Genomic DNA, 19,726 nt, shown 5'->3' with positions numbered 1-19,726 from the left:
AAGATGCTTTTCGGAGAGAGACAGAAGGATTTGTTTATTCGAAATACTGTAGCCTGTTTCAATGTTGCTATTTTTCCAACCCACATTAGCCAAGTCACTTTCAGATTTAACGCTTTTGCTCAGATAGACAAACAGCAATAGTTGGTCGGTTGATGTGTCTCCCCTCCCCAAATCAATACTCGAAGCTGTAGTTCTTGCAGGGCTGACTCTTTCTTATTAATAATGCAAAAAGCGCGCGCGGGCGCGTGTGTGTGTGTGTGTGAATCCTAAATGATTGCTTCAAAGCCATGAATGGACCCAACACACAAAGACACCTGTCATCATCAGCTTTGCCGTTTACACACCACCAATGTATACATTTTGGGAGCATAACTAAGAATAGAAGCACACACTTATTTTCAAACATTAACTGTTTTATTTAATATTCTTCATAATTTTAGCAATCTGTTTTTTTTATATACCTGGATAATAATCAATCTGTTTTTTAAACTGTTTGGGATAAGGTAGACTCTTATCATTTTTTTCAAAATTCATTTGATATACATAGTCTCTTATTTACTTAAATGATTTGGAATAGTCAGGTATTATATGCAACATCCCCAAAACAAACAAACAAACAAACATAATACACATATTTTTGAAGGCAGTGAAACCGGGTCTATGCCTTGGCAACATCAATAAAAGCTAGCAAAATGTCGCTTCATCCAGCGATTGATTTCGCATTCTGAGTATTCTCGTGCTACTGTTCTTTTGGGATGTATGGTTTCATGTAGGTTATACCCTAGGCCTAGGGGTAGCCTATATTTCTTCATAAATGGATGGTAATGTGCTAACATAGAATGGCAACAGTCATATCACTCTTCAGCCATTGTTTTCGTTCGCTACATTGGCCAAGTTTAAGTCATCGTATTGCCATCATTTTTACGTAATAACCAACCATCAAAATGTACCATTGAATGCCTGTAGTCATTCCTGAGATCTCTTTTTTCATTCTTATTACTATGCTATTTATATTTATTTTTTCCTAGGGTGATGGTTATAGACATCATATGAAAGTAGAAATATCAGATCCACAAACAACCTTTTCGATTTATACTTGGCTCGACATTATAAATTTGGCAAATTAAATCAAATAAAATATCTAAATGGTGAGTATAGGAGACCGACCTGGAGCAAATTGCCTTTCTGTTGTTGATTTCGTTGAGGTAAGCATGTCTCGCATTAGCCTACTGAGTATGAGCAGCTTGCAATCTGCAATCACCTGAAATAACAGGGATGTCTAGTCTAAGGCTACTAATATAAATAATTAATTGTCGACTTTAATACTATGCCATTCCACGATTGTATGCGGGCAAGGATCCATCAAAATTTCATTATCATTCCAACTCAACACCTGCTAAATATTTAATGTAGTTGACCCCAGGTCAGACAAATATGGTGGAGCAGTCCCAGAAGACGGCCTGCCAATGTCTCTTGCAAAATCAGGTCGCCTTCTCCGGATGAAGTAGCCTATAAATCCATTTGGGTGTAGATGAATTCAAACGTCTTTTGTTTTGTATTTTTTGTGTGTGGATAGCTAGCACTCGTTTTCTTTTTTTCTTCTTTGTAATTTTTTCCCCGCTTTTTTTTTTTTTTTTTTCTTCTGCTAAAATGCAAGCCAAGTCACTAAGGCTGAAAGTGCCGTTAGAAGCATCGTGAGACCAAAAGGAACTGTGGATTTGAAGGCCCCGTTCCCCCCACCACAGAGTTCAAACAAGCTCCCTCGGAACTCCAAGTTTCTGGACTCCTTTTTGAGCTTCTCCCATAGGTCTGTTGCTCCCTCTTGGCAATCCGCCAGCGCAGTGGTCGCACATGAGTGGAAGTCATCCCAATATCTGCAAATCAAATGTAAAAGCAATTAAGAAATGCTTTACGTTATGTTAGCCTACTGTTGACAACTTGTTTTCTCTCCTTATTGGTTGTCTGTGCTATATTCGAATAGCCTAAGAGTTTGCTTTCAACACAGTTGTAATAATATTAGGCCAAAAAGAATTCCACCAATAAATGCATAATAATAATAAGAAGAAGAATCCGATTCTATTTTTGTATTGTAATCTATAGTCGGTCGAATAGCCTAGTCTAGTATTAGCATCTCCCTTGAAGGCTAAACGAAAACCACGTTTGTTGTAAACTACACACTCTGAGAAAGATTCCCTAAAATCACGTGATTGTATCTAACCGCTCCCTTTTTCAATTTCTCTCTCTCTCTCTCAATTGTATTCAAGGGGCTTTATTGGCATGGGAAACATGTGTTTACATTGCCAAATCAAGTGAAATTGATATACAAAAGTGAAATAAACAATATAAACAAATATTACACTCACACAAGTTCCAAAAGAACAAAGACATTTCAAATGTCATATTATGTCCATAGACAGTGTTGTCGCGATGTGCAAATAGTTAAAGTACAAAAGGGAAAATAAATAAATCTGGGTTGTCTCTCTCTCTCACGCCCACACACACACACACACACACACAAACACACACACACACAAAGGCAACCAGCCTGTCTTGCATCAACTAGCTAGCCAAAGTCATCTGCACGAATGCTCGTCCATCCCTCATTCTCACATCCCCAACATCCAATCACATGCACAGTTGCATTAACATAGTAAGAACAGTGGCTATAATATCCCATTCACGCAAAGGCTATACATTTCAAAGGAGCCACTGCTTAATTGTTTTATTCATATTGAGACACCCAGTGGCGCGTGGCTCCCCCTGATCCTGACTCCGTATCTAATCTAATCGAGGCTGTTGATATTGACCCCCTCAACCCCACGCCACGTCGATAGTATATCTCATTGCAATTATGGAGTGAAGTGCGAATAGGGGGGGTAGCCTAGCCTATTAACGTGCTCCTGCTGCCTGCGATTTTCATGATGGAGCTGTCGATTTAAACTGGGGGCTCTACTGCCATCTGGCACCAACCGGTTTAGTACATGGGGTGCAGTGCGCCTGACCCTTTTTGGTTTTGATAAAATTCTGCATGACCCCGCCCCCTTTAAAAAAAAATGAATTCAACTTACATGCAGATGGTCTGCAGATTTTCCTTCTCGTCCAGCTCCTGTGGATAGTTGGCCATATTCTCCCCGAGTTTCAGCAAGCAGTTGGAGAACCCTTTGAATACTGTATCACATTTCCCTGTCGCTCTCACCGCCTGTAGCAGATAAGCTGGAATTGGGGGGGGGGGGGGGAATGGATTTATTATTTTTTTAGGATGTTTTTTTTTTCATTCCAACATTCGATAGCATATGTCTTATAATGACAGGGTAAGTTAATAGTTGATTTTCATGGTGATTCGTTTTCATTTGATCCAGTTTGTCCATTCATTCATGTATTTCTTAATTTAGCCTTGTGGGTAGTTTAAATGGGAATGTTTTAAACTTAACCCTATAACGTATTGTCAAGAAATGTCTAAACATGTTCGCCTAATATAATGATAGTTTTAATATATCCAACAATTGTACATCTGCATTTGATCATACAATCTGTTTGGAGAAGGCATTGTGTGATCCCAGCCCAGAAAATGTGTGCAACAGCGACAAAGGAGGATGAGGTAATGCACCGCCGAGATGGAAAAGGGGGTGTGTTTCTCACTGCATGGCTTTTGTGAGTGTGTGTGTGTGTGGGGGGGGGGGGGGGGGGGGGGCTTGTGGTACGCTATAGTAAATTGTAGTGATATTTGTGTCTGTGCTTATTCAACCTTATTATGGGCGTTCTCCGTTTATAATTTGTTGAACAGAGAAAATGACAGGGTTTGTTGCTAAACGTCCACGCCTTAAATCCAACCCGTTTGACCCCCTCGTGCTCAATGTTGAGGTTGTCAATGGTGGGACGCACCAAGCATCTCTGGTTCGTTAAGCAAAAGATTCGCTCGATTGATCATTTGTTACAATGTTGTCCCATGTCGATTGGTTGCAGAATAATGCACCGTGAAGGCTACACGGTTAGGCTATTTATCAATAAATAATAAGGGAACGACAGCGATGGACTTGTTTCATTTAAATGCATCAGTGTAGCCTGGAATAGCCTAGTATTAGGAGCAAATACTAACAATCTCGGTTATAGGTATTTAGGTCTGGGTGATGCGTTGATAATACAGGCATCATTCGTTAAATTGCGTTTTAAAAAATGTGAGGCTACTGTCATTGCCATCATGCCCTATCGAATCAAGATGTTGCCCACAAGCAATCCAATGACACCAAATATGCTATGCGGAGATGTGTAATAGATTCTGACAAGGTCAAGTAATTCATGAATGTTACTGCGTCTCGAGCAAGCAGATTGCAAATGATTTTTGCAGGGATTTTTACAAAGGGGCAACTCGCGAGATGATATTATCGCACTTGCATTGTAAAATTACACATTGCCCCCATATATTACTTCAACGTGTGCCGCTCTCACTTGGCACAGACCCTGTTTGAAAAATCTCTTGTAAAATGTGGTACCCTAATTATTTTTACACGTGCAATAACAGGGTTGAAATGACTATGCCCTCTATCCCATTTTCCTTTTAAGGACAATTTCAGCTAAATGTGTGAAATTAAGACATTGCCTAGAGAATCTATCACACGTGTTTCTCACATGTATCATATAGGCTACCTCAGCTTTCAGCTCCAATAGATAGCTATATAGCTACAGTAGCCTGAATACTACTAACAGTCACACCCACACTATAGATATAGGTAAAGCAGCGTTAACCCGCAGAAAATGTACACGGCACATAAACATAGAATAAACCCTCAGAATGACCAACTCTGCGGACGACCCAGTCAAAGACAAAACACCTAATATCCAAATGATAAAACGACTATCCATAGCCTATTACGTTCTCGTTTCGTAGGCTAATGTTAAATGTTAGCGATACCACATCTCAAATAAGCGCTGCAATACATTGATATGGCTAGCCTACATTTTTACGGGACAACGTGACACCATAGCTATAATCGAAATATATCCTCCAAATGGATTAGGCCAAATAGCCCCATAGATATAGTTGTTTTCTCTCTATAGTCGCCTACATTCTTTTGCTGAATAGAAAGCGTCTTCATCAAAATAAACTATATTTTTAAAGACATTTTATGTTCGTAGACCAAATATAGTCTAATAGTCATATTCGTTAATGAAAAATGATCTAAATCCTATTTAACATTAGACAATTATCATATCGCTAACCTATGCTCAATGTATTTCGTTACAAAAAATAAACGATGCACCTGCTAGGCACTCATATTTCGAAAGAGCTTGTCTTTAGATGCTGCGTGTCTTTTAGTTCAAATTTTCATTCACAAAGCATGTCAAGTCAAAGCATTTATGTTTAGTCTTTTTTTCACAATGGCTCGGCTGCTGAATTATTTATAAATCCCTTGCCACTACAGGATTCTGAGGAGCAGTTGTCTGACTTCGGCAGCGTTTGCGTTACGCAATGCAAACGAAACACTGGCCTATTCGTGCGAACGTCCCCGTACACGTTTCCAATCGAAATTACAGGTGCATTCTTCTAGAATTTAAAAAAGAAAATACATTTTTTGTTTTAAATCATTTTTTTTTGTTTAGAATCTCCTTTATAACGAATGGAAAAAAAACGTGAAATGTAACATAGCCTTTTGTTTGTTATGTCTATTCTTTTTGGACGAAATTAGCTCATGCATACCATGGTATATAGCCAGATAATAAACTAATCTCATGCATTCATTGCAATAAAAAAAATACAGACTTGTTCCTGGAAGAAACGATCGAACAGTTGATTACAAATTGTTTGCAGGTTAACATTTATCATTATGAATCTTGCCCTGGAGTCAGATCTGTGCGATTTCCGCTAGATTAGCCAATTGCAAAATCAAAATGAGCTAAATTCTGAACAATGACCAATCTGCAGAGCTGCCTCCAGTCCAAGAGCAATGACCTTAAATGTCACCCTGCAAATAGTTTGGCTTTCATTCTTAACAATTCGCTAATCATTGTTGAGTCAAATATAAAACAATAACTAATCGACCGTGAAAGAGTCACTCACCTAACTGAACAGCAAGAAACAGTGAGATATATTTGCCGGACCAAGTTAATCCCATTCTACGTGTGGTAAAACCATTGGCGTATGCAGATCTTAAAAACTTGGAAGGAAAAACGATGTTGAGGTCTGGGCATCACACATAGCCATCAACTTCCAGCAGCATTCACAGACTCTTGCTTTTTCTCCCGTTGCCTGTTACACTCACAGTGTGGCGAAGAGGAGTGAAATGGTGCACCCCTTGTAAAGCGAGGGCGGTGATGGCTCTTTTTTTCACTTTCTCCCCATCTCTCGCTCTGCTTCACGCCCACATCGCATGCTTGACGTAAAGGTGACTGTTGGACTCCCCCTTCATCCCCCTAGCCCACACCTTACACATACAGTCATTAAAAGACCTGTAGTGATATCTGGGTCAAGGGCACACGTGCGACTATGAGACTATGGACTCAGAAGTGACCAAATGCCCCTTTTCTTTGTGCCATCGACAGAGAACTAATACGAATATGCCAATATTTATCTGATTTGTATATTTGTGGTGTTATATATATATATTTATGTTTACTATGGACAAAAAATACATATTTTCTGCCAAAAAACGCTGTTTATCATGCTACTAGAAATGTGTCCATATGCCTATACATGATCCAAGAGCCAAATCGGTGACCTTGCGTTTAGGCTATTCTTTTCTAAGCTAAGTAAACCCTAATTTCTCACGACAGTCTATGATAGGAAAAGCAGATGAGTTAGGACAGCCATATGTGAGATGTAGCCCAGATATAGCTCATTGCATGGGAATGCAATTCTTTATTCATCAACGCAGCAACGCTATCCTGTTTGACCTCTGGAAACGAATGCTGTTAAAATACTTTAATCCAAGTCCAGATAAACTACATATTCTCTCACATTTGACAAATTTGTTTAGTCGTAGGCTATTCTGAAATGCCTATTGGAAAGCCCTCGCTGGTACAGAGTGTAAATATTCGCAAAATGTTTTCTTCACATTAGTAACCAGGTTTCCGTCGAACCTTTTTATGCGAGAACTGTACATGTCGGATAAAACATGTCATGACATGCCTGATGGAAATAGGAAATGTGTCGGTAAACCTTCCAAACATCTACGAAAACAATGGGATTTTTTTGTCAGTAAAATTATTTATGCGAGAAACGCATGTGGAAACGCTTTTATGCGCAACTATTGATATATAATAACCATCAAATCGAAGTAAACTTTGAGTCACGCGATTACACGTTTGGTGGTCGTTCCACTATGACTCGTCGAGAAAGCATGCAGTTTATTAGGCTACAGATGAAACAAGTTATGATGAACTTGAAAGGTAAAGTGCAAGGTGATGAGCTTGATGCTCCTGTCCAATAAATATCTTATTCTGGTGACGTGATCATTGATGCTTGGCTGCCATTTGACAAATACAAATTATCTTATATTTTTGTCCATAATAATCACATCATGTATGGTTTTACCTGCATTGTATCTGCGGCTAGAGCGCAAGTGACAATACCAGAGTGGGCACATCGCTATATAACACAACATTTTTTTGTGAGAAAACGATCAGTAGAGTTGAAAATGTGATGTATTTTTTATTCGGTACATGGGAATTTTACTGCAAAGGGTATTTTTATGTACACTACCTCATCACGCACATACTTTTATCCGTAACACGTCAATTTGATGGAAACACAAATGGTGGGAAAATGCGCGTTTGGTTTTTATGTAGATTTTTTTTATTATATTCGCATGGAAATCTGTCGCCAATTGGATGGAAACCTAGCTACCGACAAGGAAAAGAAAACCTTTCCTCGAAATTAACACTGATGTGAATGACGAACCCACTTACACATTCATTTTAGATTCAGTGTCTGTCGCAAGGTGTCTTATGGGAAGCTGAGCCGTGTGTGTGTGTGCGGGCGTGTGCGTAGGGCGCACTGTGTAGGTGCGCTCGCGCGTGTGATTGTGAGGAAGTCATACAAATGTATCCATAATGAGTGACGCTATACCGCTATTATAAAAGAAGAGGGAGGGAAAAATTCTGCTCTCTTCCTCACTGACGTCAGCGGAATTTGTAACGAGCCAATGAGTTTCACTTTTTTCGTGCCAGACCCGGCGCACCCACCAGAATACTAAAAAGTTCCCCGCAGGCGGCTTGCTGAAGGAGAATCCCCATGCAGTGAGAACTGCGGACCGCGGACTTCGAGCCCCCTCAGTCTTTGCTGAGTAGGCTAATTGGGTCCACCGACAGTTCATTTAGAATGGAGACCGCGCTGAAATAAGCTTTTAGTGAAGGTCTAGAAACGGTAATATTGTGGGGAGCCCTGAAGACAGTCACCCTCCCGGACCTTTTCTAAAAGGTTTGCCATGTGCATAACCTAGACTGTTTTAATGAGATATATTGTATGCTTCTTGAACTTGACCTAAATAAGCCTCACAGTTTATCAAATAACCTAGCATATACCTACCTAGTCGTTATATAAACAGCCTCGGATACATTTATAGCGTATAGTCCGATTTATCCATCATTGTGCAAAATATTATAAGCAAATGGACACAGGAATATCAGTGTAGTCTGATGAACTAGCTCTCTAAGGGTCTTCAGAGTCTCTTGTTGCAGCTGTCTGATAACGATACATGTTCTAGAATGATCATCATAAGATTACTAGGTAGCTTAGTAGACGTCATCATCAGGTGCATTCCTCAATGAGGGGTGTATGTATGTAGGCTACTGTAGTAGAGAATCACTCTTTCTCATTGATAAACTGATATCTAGTCGCCCTCTGGTGGTGGATAGTTGTTTCTACAGTTACAGTAGAACTGTCATTGACACACACACACACACACACACACCAACGTAAACTAAAGGAAGGCCCTAAAAAATTGTCAAAGACTCCAGCCACTTTAGTCATAGACTGTTCTCTCTGCTACCACACGGCAAGCAGTATCGGAGCGCCAAGTCTAGGTCCAAGAGGCTTCTTAACAGCTTCTACCCCAAAGTCAGAAGACTCCTGAACATCTAATCAAATGGCTACCGAGACTATTTGCACTGCCCCCCCCCCCACCCCCTCCTTTTACGCTGCTGCTACTCTCCGTTATTATCTATGAATAAGTCACTTTAATAACTTTACCTACATGTACAGCTGAAGTCAGACGTTTACATACACTTAGGTTGGAGTTATTAAAACTTGTTTTCAACCACTACACACATTTATTGTTAACAAACTATAGTTTTGGCAAGTCGATTAGGACATCTACTCTGTGCATGACACAAGTAATTCTTCCAACAATTGTTTACAGGCTTATAATTGACTGTATCCCAATTTGTGGGTCAGAAGTTTACATACACTAAGTTGGCTGTGCCTTTTAACAGCTTGGAAAATTCCAGAAAATTATGTCATGGCTTTAGAAACATCTGATAGGTTAATTGACATAATTTGAGTCAATTGGAGATGTACCTGTGGATGTATTTCAAGGCCTACATTCAAACTCAGTGCCTCTTTGCTTGACATCATGGGAAAATCTAAAGAAATCAGCCAAGACCTCAGAAAAAAATTGTAGACCTACACATGTCTGGTTCATCCTTGGGAGCAATTTCCAAATACCTGAAGGTACCACATTAATCTGTACAAACAATAGTACACAAGTATAAAGACCATGGAACCACACAGCCGTCATACCGCTCAGGAAGGAGACGCGTTCTCTCTCCTAGAGATTAACGTACTTTGGTGTGAAAAGTGCAAATCAATCCAAGAAGAACAGCAAAGGACCTTGTGAAGATGCTGGAGGAAACAGGTACAAAAGTATCTATATCCACAGTAAGACGAGTCCTATATCGACATAACCTGAAAGGCCACTCAGTAAGGAAGAAGTCACTGCTCCAAAACCGCCATAAAAAAGCTAGACTACGGTTTGCAACTGCACATGGGGACAAATATTGTACTTTTTGGAGAAATGTCCTCTGGTCTGATGAAACAAAAATAGAACTGTTTGGCAATAATGACCATTGTTATGTTTGGAGGAAAAAGGGGGATGCTTGTGTAACGGATGTGAAACAGCTAGCTTAGTTAGCGGTGGTGCGCGCTAAATACCTGTTGTTGATGTGTGCAGAGGGTCCCTGGTTCGCGCCCGGGTATGGGCGAGGGGACGGTATAAAGTTATACTGTTACACTTGCAAGCCGAAGAACACCATCCCAACCATGAAGCACAGGGGTGGCAGCATCATGTTGTGGGGGTGCTTTGCTGCAGGAGGGACTGGTGCACTTCACAAAAGATGGCATCATGAGGACGTAAAATTATGTGGATATATTGAAGCAACATCTCAAGACATCAGTCAGGAAGTTAAAGCCTGGTTGCAAATGGGTCTTCCAAATGGACAATGACCCCAAGCATACTTCCAAAATCATGGCAACATGGCTTAAGGACAAAAAAGTTAACCACCCAAGATGTCCCAGAAACTACCCCACTCCTGTAACCACCCAAGACGTCCCAGAAACAGCCGGATTATCAAACCCGGATCTGGACCCCTAATAAACCATCATCATGACCCTGACACACTGAACATAAATACTTTCTTCAGATGGCTGTGCATGGTTGCCTCCCCACTAGGGAATCCATCCATAGAGAGCACAAGGTACAATACGTACAGAGAACTGCCCCCCACGGATGCACTCAACACTGAACACACTTACCAATGGTTTGTGAATGCTCCACGGGCAGGTGGGTCTGGGCCGTGTTTGTTCCCTCTTTCCCCCAGCCTCCTGCGGCCAGCCTTGCTGCTGCATCGCTCCTCCTCCAGCACCAGCCCAGGCCGACGGACATACCCTCCCCCACTCCTTTCTCTCTCTCCATCCCTCTCCCCCTTCCTCCCTGTATACCTATTCCTTTCACAGAACCAGAACCAGACCAAAACCACGGACCATTCATCACACCAGAAGAGGCGTGGAGGAAGGACCAAAGATTTAGACCTACGCCCGGAGCGATCAAGCCACAGGGGAGTACCATCACTGACCTCTGGGTCCTGGGCTCCCTTGTGTGTCTGCTTGCTCCTCAGGTTGTCATTCCTCCCATCTACAGATCCAGATCCCAACCCAGCACATGCACCAGCACCAGTTCCCAGTTCGTGGTACCCGGTTCCTTTTTTTCTCCCGGTTCCCAGTTTTCAGCCCTGGTCCCAGCACCAGCATGACTATCAGTCCCGGACCCAACATCAGCACCAACCCAGTTTTCTCCCAGCCCCAACACCAGCAACAACACTGGACACAGCACTGACTAACCACAACTGCCACCTCCAACCAGAAACTGCCAGTCCAGAACCTTTCCCCTCCCCCAACACAAAGACAGACAAATTGGCTGACTGACAAACTGATTTTCCAGATTCTTTGGTGTTTAATTGATTGCTTTGTTTGAGCTTTTCTTTGACTAGATGACCATTTGGTTTGCCTAATTTGAATTGATTGCTTATTGTTTGAATTGTTTATTATTTCGATTGTTTTAATGAATGATGATAGAATTGTAACTTTTTACCTTTAAATAATAAAAACAGAAACAATCTCAAAAACAATAGAAGGCTAGATAAGCCTATAGCTAGAGCACTACTGAATGAAGTGCTCTTTGCACGTGATAATGTCATGGAACACACCTCATTCATTAAATATTGTTCACGTTTATGTTATGCAGTGCACATCAAACAAAGATTTGAGGAATAAGCTGCTGAACTAAAACCTCCTGCTGATCTAAACCCATATTGTCTATGTCTTAACCAATGTATATCTAGATTTCAGGAGTGATGTGTAGGCCTGAGCTAGGCCGGATGGTGACAAGCCCAGAGAATCCTTTCAATAAATATGGTGGGATCAGACCGGATATAAAACCTGCTCTTGCTGCAGGAGTGGAGTTTTCCTTTCTTGACTGCAGGCAAACAGACAGACTAAGAGTGTCCTGAAATTACCTCTCTGGTGTCAGGAGGGAGAGAGAAGCTAGAGAAGAGGCAGGAGGAGAGCAGGTGATGCCCCTAACCAGCTTTCCATACAAACTTTAAAATTCAGGACAAGCCTGATGGAAACAAATATTGATATAATAACCATCATATTGAAGTAAACACGGAGTCACGCAATGTGTTGTGTTGTCCCATTACGACTCGGGAAAGCATGCAGTTCATTAGGCTACATATGAAATAAGTTATGATGAATTTCAAAGGGTGGTGAAAGTATTGAGCTTGATGCTCCTTTCCAATTAATTTCGAGGGTCTTTTTCTGGTAACATGATGATCGAGTCTTGGCTTCTGTTTGACAAATAAAAAATAATCGCACTCTCATCATGTAGTAGGCTATACTTGCACTGTATCGGCAAGCTATATAACGCAACCTTTTTAGCGACAAAACCAGTAGAGTTGAAAATGGAAACACATTTCAATTGTGTTGGGAATTGAACCACAAAAGCAATTTTCATGTGCACTACATCCTCACACACAGCCTTTTATCTGCAATAATTCAGTTTGATGGAAACACATCTTTGTGGCAAAATGCACATATTTTTTTAATGCAGATACAAAAAATATTCACATGAAAATCTGTTGCCAATTAGATGGAAACCTAGCTAATGAGTGAGAAAACACAAAGAAAAAATGCAATAAATCTAACCAAACATAGTCGCATCATGGGTACACTGTAAAACCAGATAAGTTCTGGCTATTAAAATATTTTGAGGAAACCGATTATCTAAAAAAATTAAGAAACCTAAATAGCTGAAGTGAGCAGTACTACATTCATATGAGTAAAACAAATGCAATTTTTTTAGTAAGGTATTCTTAAATTTGACACCCTGTGTGTCACGACTTCTACCGAAGGTGGCTCCCTCTCCCTGTTCGGTCGGTATCGCAGGTCTACTAGCCATCACGATCCCTTTTTCCTTTTCTGTTTGTTTTGTCTTTTCACACCTGGTTTCATTTGAGTTCATTTCTGTGTACCCTGTTGCCTGCCTAAATTTGTGCGGGATTAGTCTTTCATTGTGATGTGCTCGGTGAGGTTATGCCATTATTTGTTTTCTCGGATTCTTAAGTGTGTGATTGTCGGAACTTTGTTTGTTCCTCCATGCGTTTGTACGGGTTCTCTGTTGTCGAGGGCGTTGTACCTTTTTCGATTGTGCCATTCCTGTGTTGGTGGATTTTCTTATTAAAACACGCTTCTCAGACATCCTTGCTCTCCTGCGCCTGACTCCTACTCCTACCACCTAGACGCAACATTATCACAGAATCCCGCACCACTTCGATGGAGTCAGCAGGAGCGGACACGCTCTCAGTATCTATGGAGGAGCACGTTCAACACCACACGGCAGTGTTACACCGGCTGGGGACCGCAATAGATCAGGTGATGGCGACGATGGAAAGATGGGAGAGAGGTGGCCTTCCCACACCTCCATCAGCCACACCCCAACCAGTACCACAACCCTCTCCTTCATTGCCTGGGTACAGTGGGATTCGACTCGCACTCCCGAGGGAGTACGATGGAACGGCGGCCGGGTGCCAGGGGTTCTTACTCCAGATGGAATTATACCTGGCAACAGTTCACCTGACTCCGTCGGGAGGTGAGAGCGTGAACGCCCTCGTCTCCTGCCTCTCAGGCAAAGCCCTGGAGTGGGCCAACGCGGGATGGAACAATCCTGACTCAGCGAGGGACCACTACTCAGAGTTCACCCGCCACTTTCGGGCCATGTTCGACCACCCACCTGAGGGCCGAGCAGCGTGTGAATGGCTGTTCCATCTGAGGCAGGAGAGGAGGAGTGCTCAGGACTTTGCCCTAGAGTTCCGAACCTTGGCCGCTGGTGCGGCATGGAATGACAGGGCCCTGATTGATCACTATAGGTGCAGTTTGCGCGAGGACGTCCGTAGGGAGCTAGCCTGTAGATACACCACCCTCTCCTTGGACCAGCTGATAGACATGTCCATTCGATTGGACAACTTGCTGGCGACCCACGGACGTCTAGATCGGGTCCTGTCAATTTCATCCCCCAGCCCCTCCACTCCAACTCCCATGGAGCTAGGAGGTGCTGCAGCGAGGGCGACCGGAGGAGGGGGCCTTTCCTGTACCAGCTGTGGTCGTAGAGGGCACACTGCTGACCGGTGCTGGAGGGGTCCTCCAGGGAGTCGAGACTCCCAGGCCATGCACTGCTCGGACACCTCACCTGAGTCGGCACCAGGCTCACCCAGAGCCCCCTGATGGTCACATGTATGTGTTGATTCTTTTCCCCTGAAATTTCCCCTCATTCCCGGCATAAGGCGCTAGTAGATTCAGGCGCAGCAGGGAATTTTATTGACCATGGTTTAGCGCATAGGTTAGGTGTCACGAATCCCGTGTCCTGAGTCTGTTTTTTGCCTGTGTTCTGTCCTGGATTGTTTTTTCCGGCGTCCTGGAACGCACCCTGTCTGGTTGCCGGGCAATGTAGCCAGTTGGGAGTTCTGATTACCCGCACCTGTATCCCATCAGCTATCTGCACACCTGGTCCTGATCATCATCTCTCCTCTTCATAAGCCCGGACCTGACATCCATTCCCTGCCGGATCGTTAGCCATGAACAGTATGTTGTGCCATAGTATCAGCCTCAAGTTGGATAGAATTTGTTTTGTTGTTTTTTATGTATTGCTTGCCTTAAACTTACCTCTGTTTGTTCTGTCTTCAGTTACTCACCCGGATCATTTACCCCATTCCCGCCTGGTCGTCAGAGGATTCCGCTACCCCATTGGATCCACCTATTTACTCCCATCAACTCACCACCGCTGCCCGCTACGCCACCTGGATATATCTACCCATTCACATTCACTTGTAAATAAATACTCACCTTCTTCCTACTCTCCTTGTCCTGGTCTGCTTCTGGGTTCGATTTTGAAAGAACGTGACAGAACAATCCGGCCAAGGATGAACCCAGCGGCCCTGGACTCCATTTGCCATGCCATTACCCAGCAGGGGAAGACATTGGGACAACACAAGACGGCGCTACAGGAGATAGCGGGTTCAATCCAGAACTTATCTGCTAGCTTGACACAAATCCAGGATCAGCTCAGTTTGCCGGCGATTCATTCACCATCTGTTTCACCCATCTCACCTGCCGTGTCTGGTGTGGTTTCCTTCTGTGAACCCAAGGTACCGACGCCTGATAAATATGAAGGGGATTTGGGAAGATGCCGTTCGTTTCTTATGCAGTGTGGGTTAGTGTTTGATCTGCAGCCCCATTCTTACGCCACTGACAAGGCTAGGATAGCCTTTGTTATTGAACTGCTGCGTGGAAGAGCTCTGGAATGGGCTTCAGCCGTTTGGGAACGACAGGAGACCTGCATGGCTTCATACCAGGAGTTCACGGGAGAGATGAGAAAGCTTTTTGACCATCCAGTCCGAGGTAAGGACGCAGCTAAACGTTTGTTCACTCTTCGCCAAGGAGCTCGCAGTGTGGCAGACTTTATGATCGAGTTCAGGACATTGTCTGTGGAGAGTGGTTGGAATGAGGAGTCACTACAAGCGTTTTTTTTACCAGGGGTTGTCGGAGCAACTCAAGGACGAGCTGATATCCTATCCAGAGCCTAGTGACCTAGACAGCTTGGTAACTTTATCTATTTGGGTAGATAATAGAGTCTGGGAGAGAAGGAGGGAGAAGCAGTGGGGCCCATCCAATCAATCAGCAACTCGGTTACCATTCGGTTCAGGAAGTGAACCAGAACGTATTGATCGTTATTCCCCACACGGGATTAGTGGAGGGGTCTTGCCACCAGATCCTGAACCAATGCAAGTGGGGCGACACGGGCTAACTAAGGAGGAGCGCCAACGTAGACGTGAGACCAACAGCTGTTTCTACTGTGGTAGCTCGGGACATTACATCTCTGCTTGTCCACAGCGCCCGTTAAACTGCCCGGCTCGCTAGTTTTGGGAGGAATTTTAGCGAGCCAGTTTCAACCTCTCAAAGATCCTGTCAGACCCCGTTTTCCTGCGACCCTTATGAATAAGGATCAGAGCTTAGAGATGAACGCTTTTATCGATTCAGGTGCCGATGGCAGCTTTATTGATGCCGACTTGGTGGAACAGCTGGGGCTTTCCAAGGAGCAATTTCCGGAAGCCATTGAAGCAACCACTCTGAACGGCAGTAGTCTGGCACGGATCACTATGAGGACTGAACCGGTTAAGATGTTTTTTTGGGGGAATCATTCAGAGTTTATCTCCTTCTTCATTCTGTCCTCGCCCCATGTTCCTCTGGTTCTTGGTTACCCCTGGCTGAAGAAACACAACCCCTCGTTTGATTGGGTGACGGGTAAGGTAACTAGTTGGAGCATTGATTGTCATGCTAACTGCCTTAGGACTGCCTGTTCTCCTGCCGTTTCCAGTCAGGTCAGTGACTCTGCTCCTCCTGATTTGTCCCTGGTTACAGAAACATATCACGAGTTGGGTGAAGTATTCAGTAAACAGAAGGCTCTGTCCCTTCCTCCCCACCGACCTTATGACTGTGCGATTAATCTGTTTCCTGGAGCTGCCTTTCCCAAGGGACGGTTATACAGTATCTCTCGACCTGAACGTGAGGCCTTGGAGACCTACATCAAGGAGTCTCTAGCTGCAGGTCTCATTCGGCCCTCGTCATCACCTCTGGGAGCAGGATTTTTTTTTGTGAGCAAGAAGGATGGCACTCTTCGACCGTGTATTGATTATCGGGGTTTGAATGATATTACGGTCAAGAACAAGTATCCCCTGCCCTTGATGAGATCGGCTTTCGATTCTTTACAGGGTGCTACGGTTTTTACGAAGCTTGATTTACGTAATGCTTATCATTTGGTTCGGATCAAAGAGGGGGACGAGTGGTTGACTGGGTTCAATACTCCGATGGGACATTTCGAGTACCAGGTGATGCCGTTTGGACTGACCAACGCTCCTGCTGTGTTCCAAAGTATGGTGAATGACGTTCTGAGAGATATGATTGGTATTTTTGTGTTCGTTTACCTGGATGATATCCTCATCTTCTCGAAGGAGCTTTCTAGCCACGTTCAACATGTCAAGCAGGTCCTGCAGCGGTTATTGGAGAACCGTCTGTTCGTGAAGGCTGAGAAGTGTGATTTTCACGCCCACACAACGTCCTTCCTCGGTTACATCATCTCCAGGGTAGAGATCAAGATGGACCAAGAGAAGGTTCGAGATTGGGTCCAGCCCGGTACGAGATTGCAGCTCCAGAGATTCCTGGGGTTTGCAAATTTTTATCGGAGGTTTATCCGTGATTACAGCCGGGTGGCCGCCCCTTTAACTGTACTGACGTCTTGCACCAGAAAGTTCTGTTGGTCTCCTGAGGCAGACCGAGCATTTCTAGATTTGAAGAGCCGATTCACCAAGCCCCGACTCTCTCTCAACCTGACACTTCCCGTCAGTTCGTTGTGGAGGTGGATGCGTCTGATGTGGGGGTGGGCGCCATCCTGTCCCAGCGTAGCTCCACTGACGGTAAACTCCATCCCTGCGCCTTCTACTCTTGTCGTCTTTCTCCAGCTGAAAGAAACTACGATGTGGGTAACCGGGAGCTTCTCGCTGTGAAGCTTGCCTTGGAGGAGTGGCGTCACTGGTTGGAGGGAGCGGAGCAACTGTTTGTGGTCTGGACTGACCACAAGAATCTGGCTTACGTGCAATCAGCTAAACGTCTCAACTCCCGTCAGGCCCGGTGGGCTTTGTTTTTTGGACGCTTCAATTTTTCCCTGACGTTCCGACCTGGGTCGAAGAACGGGAAGGCGGACGCCCTGTCCCGGATGTTCTCCAAGACGGAGGAGAGTGGGGCCAAGACTGAGACGATTCTTCCCCAGAACGTTGTCGTGGGAGCCGTTACATGGAGGATTGAGGAGGAGGTGATGGCGGCTCTTCGGACACAGCCCGGGCCCAGTAACGGTCCACCCGGTCGGTTGTTCATGCCTGAGTCGGTTCGTTCTGCTGTCCTTCAGTGGTCCCACGCCAGCAAGATAGCTTGTCACCCTGGCGTTGCTCGGACTATGGCGCTACTGTGCAGACGATTTTGGTGGCCTGCCATGGGAGAAGATACCCAGAGGTTTGTTGCCGCTTGTCCCGTTTGTGCGCAGAATAAGAGTACCAATCGGGCCAGCTCTGGGCTTCTTCACCCCCTACCTATTCCCCGGCGACCTTGGTCGCATCTGGCCCTGGATTTTGTCACAGGGTTGCCCTCTTCTGTTGGTAACACGGTTATTCTGACCATTGTGGATAGATTCAGCAAGTTTGCCCACTTTGTTCCCCTCTCCAAGCTGCCTTCTGCCACTGAGACGTCCGAGATCCTGGTTAGGGAGGTGTTCAGGGTCCACGGGTTGCCCTGTGACATTGTTTCTGACCGTGGTCCTCAGTTTACCTCTGCTGTCTGGAAATCCTTCTGTTTGGCCATTGGAGCTACAGTCAGTCTCACATCTGGATTTCACCCCCAATCTAATGGTCAGGCGGAGAGAGCCAACCAGAAGATGGAGTCCACGCTGCGCTGTCTTGTTTCCTCTGATCCCACCTCTTGGTCCTCTCAATTACCCTGGGTCGAGTATGCTCATAATACTCTCCCTTCATCTGCCACTGGGATGTCTCCCTTCCAGTGCCTGTACGGTTACCAACCTCCCTTGTTTCCTTCTCAGAAGCGGGATCTCTCGGTTCCTTCTGTCCAGACCCACATTCGTCGTTGCCACCGCACCTGGCATCGGGCCAGGAAGGCCCTCCTTAAGGTTTCTGACCGGTATCAGATCCAGGCGAATCGTCGCCGTATTCCTGACCCCGCTTATACCGTCGGAGATAGGGTTTGGTTGGCTACACGGGATCTTCCTCTACGGACTGAGTCGAGGAAACTGTCACCGAAGTTCATTGGTCCGTTTGTAGTGGAGAAGATCATTAATCCTGTTGTGGTCCGACTCAAGTTGTCTGCTACACTAAGAGTACATCCCACCTTTCATGTCTCCTGCCTCAAGCCGGTTCTCCTCAGTCCTCTGTTGCCCCCTCCTCCTCGTCCTCCTCCTCCTCGGATGATCGGAGGTGGTCCTGTCTACACGGTGCGCCGCATCATGGACACCAGACGGCGGGGTCGAGGGTTCCAGTATTTAGTGGATTGGGAAGGATATGGTCCTGAGGAGAGGAGTTGGATTCCTCGGCGTCAGATCCTTGACGATGACCTGCTTCGTGACTTTTACCGCCTCCACCCTGGCACTCCGGGTAGTCCGCCCGGTGGCGTTCGTCGGAGGGGGGGTACTGTCACGAATCCCGTTTCCTGAGTCTGTTTTTTGCCTGTGTTCTGTCCTGGAGTGTTTTTTTCCGGCGTCCTGGAACGCACCCTGTCTGGTTGCCGGGCAATGTAGCCAGTTGGGAGTTCTGATTACCCGGACCTGTATCCCATCAGCTATCTGCACACCTGGTCCTGATCATCATCTCTCCTCTTCATAAGCCCGGACCTGACATCCATTCCCTGCCGGATCGTTAGCCATGAACAGTATGTTGTGCCATAGTATCAGCCTCAAGTTGAATAGAATTTGTTTTGTTGTTTTTTACGTATTGCTTGCCTTAAACTTACCTCTGTTTGTTCTGTCTTCAGTTACTCACCCGGATCATTTACCCCATTCCCGCCTGGTCGTCGGAGGATTCCGCTACCCCATTGGATCCACCTATTTACTCCCATCAACTCACCACC

At 44.7% G+C, this 19,726-nt stretch overlaps 1 protein-coding gene across 1 annotated transcript; it reads right to left on the bottom strand.

The window, feature by feature from the left end:
* Nucleotides 1-400: 400 nt before the first annotated feature.
* nrn1a (neuritin 1a) lies at nucleotides 401-6,405 on the bottom strand. The gene is made up of 3 exons (XM_036944298.1): nucleotides 6,056-6,405; nucleotides 3,069-3,213; nucleotides 401-1,874 (listed from the first exon to the last, which is right to left on the bottom strand). Exons 1-3 carry the CDS (start codon nucleotides 6,108-6,110, stop codon nucleotides 1,646-1,648), a joined length of 429 nt encoding a protein of 142 aa, XP_036800193.1. The 5' UTR covers nucleotides 6,111-6,405; the 3' UTR covers nucleotides 401-1,645.
* Between the last annotated feature and the right edge of the window lie 13,321 nt (nucleotides 6,406-19,726).

The sequence above is a fragment of the Oncorhynchus mykiss genome, chromosome 15, assembly GCF_013265735.2.
Source record: "Oncorhynchus mykiss isolate Arlee chromosome 15, USDA_OmykA_1.1, whole genome shotgun sequence".
In the NCBI taxonomy this organism is placed as follows: domain Eukaryota; kingdom Metazoa; phylum Chordata; class Actinopteri; order Salmoniformes; family Salmonidae; genus Oncorhynchus; species Oncorhynchus mykiss.
The sequence above is the reverse complement of the archived record's forward strand: the minus strand, read 5'-3'. Positions and strand labels throughout refer to the sequence as shown.

Bases quoted from the DNA above. Each gene is read 5' to 3' on its own strand.
- nrn1a (XM_036944298.1), bottom strand. From the start codon at position 6,110: ATGGGATTAACTTGGTCCGGCAAATATATCTCACTGTTTCTTGCTGTT. The intron at 3,214-6,055 runs GTGAGTGACTCT...CCCCAATTCCAG, and splicing joins GTTTCTTGCTGTTCAGTTAG to CTTATCTGCTACAGGCGGTG. The intron at 1,875-3,068 runs GTAAGTTGAATT...TTTGATTTGCAG, and splicing joins AATCTGCAGACCATCTGCAT to ATATTGGGATGACTTCCACT.